The sequence below is a fragment of the Anguilla rostrata genome, chromosome 13 (genome assembly GCF_018555375.3).
Source record: "Anguilla rostrata isolate EN2019 chromosome 13, ASM1855537v3, whole genome shotgun sequence".
Taxonomy (NCBI): Eukaryota; Metazoa; Chordata; class Actinopteri; order Anguilliformes; family Anguillidae; genus Anguilla; species Anguilla rostrata.
This window is the reverse complement of record NC_057945.1, coordinates 17,616,577-17,626,467: the sequence shown is the minus strand read 5'-3', so window position 1 is coordinate 17,626,467 and position 9,891 is coordinate 17,616,577. Positions and strand designations below refer to the sequence as shown.

The 9,891-nt window shown below is 40.1% G+C and overlaps 2 protein-coding genes across 2 annotated transcripts; both read left to right on the top strand.

The window, feature by feature from the left end:
• The first annotated feature begins 3,490 nt into the window (after positions 1 to 3,490).
• On the top strand, positions 3,491 to 5,039 carry LOC135238402 (transcription factor HES-5-like). Its single transcript, XM_064306255.1, has 2 exons — positions 3,491 to 3,607; positions 3,720 to 5,039. Exons 1-2 carry the CDS (start codon positions 3,545 to 3,547, stop codon positions 4,137 to 4,139), a joined length of 483 nt encoding a protein of 160 aa, XP_064162325.1. The 5' UTR covers positions 3,491 to 3,544; the 3' UTR covers positions 4,140 to 5,039.
• A 2,744-nt stretch (positions 5,040 to 7,783) lies between these two features.
• Positions 7,784 to 9,239, top strand: LOC135237722 (transcription factor HES-5-like). The gene is made up of 2 exons (XM_064305096.1): positions 7,784 to 7,876; positions 7,989 to 9,239. The coding sequence occupies exons 1-2, from the start codon at positions 7,814 to 7,816 to the stop codon at positions 8,409 to 8,411; spliced, it is 486 nt and encodes a 161-aa protein (XP_064161166.1). The 5' UTR covers positions 7,784 to 7,813; the 3' UTR covers positions 8,412 to 9,239.
• Positions 9,240 to 9,891: the final 652 nt, after the last annotated feature.

Genomic DNA, 9,891 nt, shown 5'->3' with positions numbered 1-9,891 from the left:
TGCAGACCAAACCAGAAGGAGACTTGCCAGGAAAACCACCAAGCCAAAAACTGCCGAGACATCTTTCTACAAGACACCATGAAGGACCAGCGCACCAGGTAAATGGAGATTAAATGAAACAAACAGAAATTATTCTCTCTGCATTAATTCTATGCATTAATCCTGATGATATATAAGTGTACAATTATCTGCTAGTGCTTGCACAGTCTGTGGTATCTAGTAGAGGGCGCTCACTTCTCTCTCCCCTCGCCCGGCAGATGTAAGCTCCTGAGCCTGGAGAGGCAGTGCAGCAGCAGTTTGGATCGACTGAAGACCACCGTGGCAGTTCAGTGCCAGAACGGTGTCCCATCTATGGACGTTTGGGAAAAGGCTCTGTCCCTCTTCACAATTAGGAAAGCCGTCCTGTTTCACAACGGCTATTCCAGGTGCTCCCGCCAAGCACTGCGTCTGTCTCACGCTCCGTCTGAAGATGTGGCACCGCTGTGCTTCCAAAAGTGACCTTATGACCAAGGATTGGTCAAAGGTCAAGGGTCAGAAGATACATGGAGCAGACCCTCCATAGACTCTACAGGCCAAACAAAACAAAGTTTGGTCTATGCTGCATACTCAGGAATGGAACATAGCTAGGAATAGATTAAACAATGTTTGACCTCCTGAAACAGTCAGGGCCTCACATTGTATTCTGTATGCTTGTTTTTTAGTGTGCTAATTATTATTTTATTATGCCTTTTGCTTTCAAGCAAAAATGTGTCAATGTTTGTATAGAATATACATGAAAGCATAAGGCCAATGGTCTTTTGTAAAGACAGATGTCTTGAAAATGCTGCAGATATTCTGACCTTTCATTTCTTAAGACTAGTCAATGCGCATGAAAGCAGAGCTTTTGTGCTGTATTCTGTTCTGAGAAAGTTTACTTGAACATGTACTAAATGAAATGTACTGCCAGAGGGCAGTATTGATCATTAAGGTACAACTGTGTATTCCTTTATGAAAAGGAAACTGTTATTTTTTAAATGCTATGGAATACCTTTTTAAATAGAACTTTTATTTTAGAAAGCCTTTCTTTTAGGATTGTTTTTATTGATTATGTTTGTGAGAATTCATTTAAAGTTTTGTAAATTTGTGGTTATGTTTTATCATTGTTAATTGTCTTAAATATCAATAAACGTTCTGCATCCCAATCCTCTTTCTTCATTGTCCTTATCATCCTACACAGTGACAGCATGATTGCACAGATACCATCCCTTCATCCATCCATCCATTACCTAACCTGCTTATCCTGGTCAGGGTTGCAGGGGGTGCTAGAGCCTATCCCAGCGTGCATTGAGCAAGAGGCAGGAATACACCCTGGACAGGTCGCCAGTCCATCACAGGCACACACACCATTCACTCATACACTCATACCAATGGGTCTTCAGTTAGCCTAACCGGCATGTCTTTGGACTGCAGGAGGAAACCGGAGTACCTGGAGGAAACCCACACGGACACGGAGAGAACATGAAAACTCCACACAGAAAGGCCCAGGCCGGGATTCGAACCAAGGTCCTTCTTGGCAACCATCGCTACCCACTGCAATGCCAGCCTGCACTGTGACCAACATACATATTTAATAAAACATAAAAAAGGCAGGACAATGGGCATGTTCGCTAAGAAATATATGTAAGTGTTTGGTTTGAAAACACTCATGGAAAATAATAAGAAAACCTTTCTAATGACGAAAGAAAATATACATTGAAATAGTTAAATCTACACTGACAAACGGCATCTGATTTCTTCAGGCCAGGTAGAAAGCATTGACAATCAACTGATGGCATTTGCATTTTTATTTAAAATCTTCATTTTCAGATATCAAAGTTTATTGGTCATAATGTCCAGTACAAAACAGAATATTAGCAGCTGGCAATTAAATGCTTATTCTCTGAGTGACCTCACATGTAAATAAAGGGTACAATATACATATTTTTTATTATTTAAACAAGAAAAATATTAAATCATTTATGCAATATACAGCTTTCTCTATGAGTGCAGCAAAGTTTGCACAATAATAATTAATAATAATAATAATTATTATTATTATTATTATTATTGTACACAATAGTATTTGTTCTGTATGCTGGTAATACTGACTAAAATCCATTTAGTATGAAATATAAAATGAGTGCAAATATCCCCTGGATCTGTGTCACTTTCAGGCACTGATAATCCTTCCTTCCAGATGGTCTGTGACGTCAGGCTGTGTCTGTCCTACAGCACAGAGCCAATAGCCATCACTAATGGCCCATTCAGTGCATGGAGCAGCTTTTGTTGTGCATTGATCCCAGCACACAGGACTCAGTGTGGGAAACACAGATCAGCTCTCTACTCACACTGACCACCAGCCACAAGACGGAGAACACATCTGTGACATCTGGTCCAATATTAAAAAAGAGCTCAGAGTACTGTAGGAGTTCTGACCTAGGAGCAGCTTTCCCTGTAAACACATATTAAGCTTATTCATTATAAAGCTAAGAGCAAAACTGATCCACAAACAGCCCTTCTTCTGTGAAATGCTGTATGAATATGGGTTGATGTAACATTAGTCTGACATGAAGATGAGATTAGCCTGTGAGTCCCTTTGCCTGGTCTGTGCTTTAAATAATCATTAAAAGTGGCTGGTTGGTGGGAAATTTGATTATACTTCCTAAGATATTTGTATACCTATTTTGTTAAAAACACTTCTAGTAATTGTATTCCACGAAAGGTGTTTGCACCTCAGTAATTCAATGTAGTGCAGGAACTTCAAGCTTTAAATTTACATTGCATGTTGATTAAACAATGAAATGTGAATAGACTTGTTATGAATATGTTTGGAAAATCACCTTGTGTGCGACAAGCTGTATAACAAAAACATAAAACAATAAATAAAAATCTCCCTAGGATCTCTCAAAGAAATTTGTGGACAACTAGCCTCATTACACAGTGATCTGTGATGATGATGGTGTCTTGCAAATATATGAATAGTCAATGAAATATTGAGGGCTGAGAGACATGCAGCATTGTTCAGTTGAAAGCTGTAAAATGTGACTGACAGTATAAATATGTGTGAGAGAAGTCTACAGTGAAGAATGCAGATGTCATGGAACAGAGTAAAGCGTGATGCTGAAGATGTGTGTCAGTCCCACACGTGTACAAGAGGATGATGAGTGTGTGCTCTGTCAGTATCATTGATCCCAACATCAGGCAGCAGATCTGCTCTCTCAAGGGTCACCATATTCCCAGATTCTCTCAGCTCTCTGTGACTTTCTCCCTCACCCCCACCCCTCCACCTGTTCCCCGGAGACACAGTCATTGTCCCCCAGCAATAAGCACTTCATTCAGCATGTGACAGCCACGCACGCCTCATTGTCCTCACAAGCTCTCCCATTGGCTACACACTGTGGGAAAGTCCAACAAGACCAAGACCCACACATTGGTATGGAGATTTGGGACTATAAATAAGAGAGGTGAAGCCAGCACAGGTCAGACTCACTCTACACAGAGACCTCTACAGCACAGACACACAGCCATGGCACCTACAGTACCTGCAGCAATGACCTACTCTAAGGAGCACCTGATTCTGACCAACAAGGTAAATTGAGAACTTGATCTCTGCAGAATTGTTTATGTCATTTTCCACTATCTTCAGTCATGTTGTATTCCAGATCCAGATTATTAACAGATTTCCTGTTTTGTTTGTGCAGCTGAGAAAACCAATGGTGGAGAAGATGCGCAGAGATCGTATCAACAGCAGCATTGAGCAGCTCAAGTCTCTCCTTGGACCAGCATTCCTGCAGCAGCAGCCAGACTCCAAGCTGGAGAAAGCAGACATCCTGGAGATGGCAGTTTTCTTCCTCAAACGACAGCCTGTGAGCAGCTCCTCCTGCTCTTCCCCTGTCAGTCAGGGGTACTCCAAGTGTGCCCAAGAGATCAAGCATTTCCTGTCCAGGGAGGAAGTGATGTCACAATCCCAGAGAAGACTTCTGAACCATTTCCAGAACCTGCCGCCTTCCTCTGATATGACCAAGAGTCAGAGTTTGTTGCCTCAGCTGAACTCTCCAGCCAGACAGACCACCAGCAAAGAGGAGACTTCAGTCAAAGGCGCCCTCTGGAGGCCCTGGTAGAGTCCTGCAGACTTTCACTGGACACTCAGACTAACAGAATTGAAGAGGCTAAGATGGGCCTGGACAATAATTCTCAGTGTGTAGGAAGTGTTTATCTTCCTCTTCTGCATGTGCAGGAGTTTAAAGATATACTCTCAATGAGAAAGTCCAAGACTTACAAGTAGTGTTATGCAACACCTTACACAAACACGCACACACACGCAAACACACAAAACACACATTTCTATGGATTTAATTTCTTTTGCTTGAAGTCAACTGAAGTTCATTTAGAAAGGACTTGTTGCTCAATATTTGTTACTTCTGATCGTAACAATTTCAAATTCAGCAGTGTTTTGAAAAATTCATGGCGATCGTTTTCTCATATTGAGTATGCCTTTTTGCAGGATATTTTGGGTGATTTTATTGTTTATGTTCACTTCAATTTTAAAAAATAACCTTCTATGAAGGAATTATGGAATTGTTATCTTGTAGCATATACTGTATATGCTTTGTGGAAGAAAGATACTATATGTCACATTACAAAGACCAAACTGATTTCATGTCAATTTTTTATGATAATTTGAATTTTAGTATAACATCACAAATTAATGTATAGTACACAGAATTGTCAGTATTCCCACTGATGTTCGAGATATTTTAACCTGTGGAAGCTGTTAGTATCTGCTGGTCTTTTATAAAGGTCTTCAATTCTCATGTATTGAATACTCTGTTAGGAGTATCTTCCTGTCTTGAAGATGTCTTCAAGCAATGGTAGTGATGATGTATCACTTTAAATTTCACTAAGAATATGTTATTTTGCTTTCTATGGAAGCACGTTTATTGTTCAGAATTACTTATCCATTTCTATGCAATATTTTTTTGCAGTAATGTTTACAAACCAAAAATAAATGGTAAAAATCATCCGTTTTTGTCTAACTTGTCTAATTCCAAATCAACAAACCAGGATGGGAGAATGGGTATGCATAGTTAGAATATTTCTTTTTACAAAGGTCAATGAAATCACTTTACATATACAAACTTCAGCTTCATCTAATAACTTAATTTTATTGCATTGTGTTTGCCATCAATGAATAATCGCTAGTATATCTGTCTTTCATAATTTGATACACCTTCATTTATGGTTCAAATAGTACATATTATCCTCTCTCTGTAAAGGTACCTGTGCTCTGGAACAGTTGATAAGGCAATTGGTACTCGAGAACAGGACTGAGGGGGGAGTGTGTGCAGCCTCACCTCAGAACATTATTTAGTCTGATTCTCATGACTGCACATGTTCAATGTTTATGGAAAGGTAGTAAAAATAGAAAGTAATGATAGCCTGTAAGAATTGGAAAAAAAACATTCCTAATGGCCAAATGAAAATTTATTTTACAACTAAGACCTTTAGCATATGGAAACCTGTTAGCACATACACAACTAATAACACAACCATCAATTGGTGCAAAAAATAAAATAAAAAATACCATGAGCAGTCATTAGTAACATCTTCAGTCTTGTATGTGCTGAAAGGTTTTTCACATGCTAAAGGTCTTAGTAAATCAGGCCCTTAACATTTAATAAGCTTCATTCCTATTCTAGCATGTACCTGTTCCAGAGTGATGTCTGAAATTATGGCAGAAATATTTTATGTTGTACCAGAATCACTTAAATGTGCTGACTTTCATGTTTTGAAAGCATGGCACTCCTTCTAAGACCATCATATGCCATTTACAGTTGTTTCTAACTTTCATTTCCAGGAGGTCTAATGTCAAAAAAATTTGCCTACGGCTAAGACCTCCTTGTCTCTGAGTGTCATGTTTACCTGGCGCCTAATTGAGAATTATTTAACTTGTAGTATTTACCCCCAGGGTCTTGTTGAAGGCTGCTTGTGGACAGATGAATTAGCATTTAACAAGGCACACTTAATGGACAAAGTGTGGGAAAGCTCTGGAGAGCAGAGTCCCAGTTCTACTGTCATTAACATTCTCAATCCCAGCAGCCGCTGGACACCTGGGCCTCCACATGGGGTACTGAGGAATATATACACTTCACTGTTGTAAAATTGCAGTAAATGTATTTTAAATTATGAAAGGGCACCACTGGAATTATGTATGCAAGATTTTTTGTAAAAGGGAAGACACATTTATAACAATGATATATGTTTCACTGCAAAAATGAGCATTGTCACAAATGTAAAACTTATTTTTGGAGAGGCAGGAGTTCAGTTAATTAAGTTTTACTTAATTTAAAAACAAGATAAATATTTATTTATGAATTAATAGGATTAAGAATATAAAATTATACTAAAGACCAAATTTATGTATGTATTACATGAAAAAGAAAATAGCCCCTGGTCAGTGTCACTTTCAGTCACTGGTAATCCTTCCCTCCAGATGGTCTGTGACTTCAGGCTGTGTCTGTCCTACAGCACAGAGCCAATAGCCATCACTAATGGCCCATTCAGTGCATGGAGCAGCTTTTGTTGTGCATTGATCCCAGCACACAGGACTCAGTGTGGGAAACACAGATCAGCTCTCTACTCACACTGACCACCAGCCACAAGACTGGGAACACATCTGTGACATCTGGTCTCACACCACTGAGGCCCTGTTCAGATCTGTACTTGGTATCCAGATATATCCAGATTGTGTCTAGATTCAGTCGAGACGGATGTCAGTTCACACCTGGCATCAGAATGCGTCTCCACATGCATCTCGAGTGACCACTTGTGATTGGATCTCACTTCCCTGCTCAATATGCAAATAAACATGTACATCATTTCCGTTTGCAAAGACCAAATGCATTGTTGTTTTTAAATGGCGGGAGGCAGCAATGCACTACCTGTGCCTAGTCTGCCGGAAATTAAAAGAAGAAGTGTGTTTTGTGTGTACTGCATCCACGAGAATCCATTTTGCCTGTTGTTGTGGCTTCTTTATTGTTGTTTCGCACTTTAATATGATGCCACTGGCACGTGGATGAGTACGTACATCCGCTTACGCAGAGGACGTCAGTTGAATACTGAATTAAATGAATACTATAACCCGTTCTAGACAGAAATCAAATACAATGCAAAATGATTCCCATATATACATATAAACTCAATAACATATTCATGGTTGAACAGCTGCACATATGTAAAGTCTGCAGCACATGGATTTAACCTCTGCAATTTAAAACTGCATTTGAAAGCTGTAAAATGTGACTGACAGTGTAAATATGTGTGAGAGAAGTCTGCAGTAAAGAATGCAGATGTCATGTTGGATTATGGAGCAGAGTAAAGCGTGATGCTGGAGATGTGTGTCAGTCCCACACGTGTACATGGGGATGATGAGCGTGTGCTCTGTCAGTATCATTGATCCTAACATCAGGCAGCAGATCTGCTCTCTCAAGGGTCACCATATTCCCAGATTCTCTCAGCTCTCTGTGACTCTCTCTCCCTCACCCCCACCCCTCCACCTGTTCCCCTGAGACAAAGCCATTGTCCCCCAGCAATAAGCACTTAATTCAGCATGTGACAGCCACGCATGCCTCATTGTCCCCACAAGCTCTCCTATTGGCTGCATACTGTGGGAAACTCCAACAAGACCAAGACCCACACATTGGTATGGAGATTTGGGACTATAAATAAGAGAGGTGAAGCCAGCACAGATCACACTCACTCTACACAGAGACCTCTACAGCACAGACACACAGCCATGGCACCTACAGTACCTGCAGCACTGGCCTACTCTAAGGAGCACCTGATTCTGACCAACAAGGTAAATTGAGAACTTGATCTTTGAAGAAATACTTGTATCATTTTGCATTAGCTTTAGTCATGTTATATTCCAGATCCAGATTACTAACAGATATCCTGTTTTGTTCGTGCAGCCGAGAAAGCCGATGGTGGAGAAGATGCGCAGAGATCGTATCAACAGCAGCATTGAGCAGCTCAGGTCTCTCCTTGGACCAGCATTCCTGCAGCAGCAGCCAGACTCCAAGCTGGAGAAAGCAGACATCCTGGAGATGGCAGTTTTCTTCCTCGCACGGCAGCAGAAGCAGCCAGTGAGCAGCTCCTCCTCACCTGTCAGTCAGGGGTACTCCAGGTGTGTCCAAGAGATCAAGCATTTCCTGTCCAGGGAGGAAGTGATGCCGCAATCCCAGAGAAGACTCCTGAACCATTTCCAGAACCTGCCATCTTCCTCTGATATGACCAAGAGTCAGAGTGTGTTGCCTCAGCTGAACTCTCCAGCCAGACAGACCACCAGCAAAGAGGAGACTCCAGTCAAAGGCGCCCTCTGGAGGCCCTGGTAGAGTCCTGCAGATGCTCACTGGACACTCAGACTAACAGAATTGAAGAGGCTTGTCTAATATGGGCCTGGACAGTAATTCTCAGTGTGTAGGATGTGTTTATCTTCCTCTTCTGCATGTGCAGGAGGTTAAATATATGCTCTTAGTGGAAAAAGAACTCAAATAACCGGAGCTGTTGCCAACTGATATAATGTGTTTCCTTTTCTTATCTATGACATTCTGAGAATATGTATTTTTCTTGAAGTCGGTTACATATTTTTCCTACAAAGGATTTTGTAAATTTACCAATATTTGGTTCTACGTATTCTCAATATGTTCAACATGAAATGTTTAGATGAAATGTCTTCTGTGAACAGGGTTTACTCAGATTGTGTAGTGAGTCCTTTAAAATCCTTCAGTGAAGTAAATAATGATTGTTGCATGATCTATATGCATGGTGGGGAATGTTAAGTCATTCATAAAGATGAAACTGACATGTCAGTTTATTTGCTATTGTGATGTGAATTATAATATAATGTCACAGTTTAGTGTATGTTACACTGAAGTATAACTGTTCCCCATATTGGTTGGTAAATGTCAGTCTTTGATCTGCCTTATTCTGCAGGTTGTTTATAAAGACTTTAAATCAGTGTAAACAAAACACTCTGTTAGGAGTGTCTTCGTGTTTTCAAGTAGGTGTGTGATAATATATCACAGGTTATATTTTATTGAAAATACGTAATGTTTCCTTCAACGAAGGCATATTCACATTTGTATTTGTTAAAGTACAATCTATTTATCTGAAACTTTTGAATGCAGAATTCTTTGAGGAATTAAAAAAAAATTATTAAACATATTGTGATTCTTCACTTCATTTCAAACTTAAACACACACAAAAACTGAAAAAGATCAATCGTTTCCACAGTCCTAACCTATGTGCAGCATCTAATTTAAGTATTCCCTTTTTCTGAGAAGCACCGAAACTTCAGCCAAGCCATTGAAACTATTCTCTTCCGCTTAGCAATAGGTTTTGCAAAACAGGTTAAATACATTTTTTTCTTTGTCTCATAAATGGATGAATCAAGAAAGATTATCAATGATTTTTAAAGACAGATAGACTATATTTCCAAAAGTATGTGGACACTTGAACATCACATTCACATGTACTTGTTGAACATCACATTCCAAAACCATGGGCATTAATATGGCGTTGGATCCCCCTTTGCTGCTGTAACAGTCTACACTCTTCTGGGAAGAAATTCCAGTAGATTATGGAACATGGTTGTGGGAATTCGCTTCGAATTCAGCCACAAGAGCATTACTGAGGTTGGGCACTGATGTTGGGCATAAGGCCTGGCTTGCAATCTGCATTCCAATACATCTCAAAGGTGGTTGATGGGGCAGAGGTCAGGGCTCTGTACAGGTCAGCCAAGTTCTTCCCCACAAAACCCAGCAAACCATTTCTTTATAGACCCTGCTTTGTGCTTGGGGGGAACTGTCATGC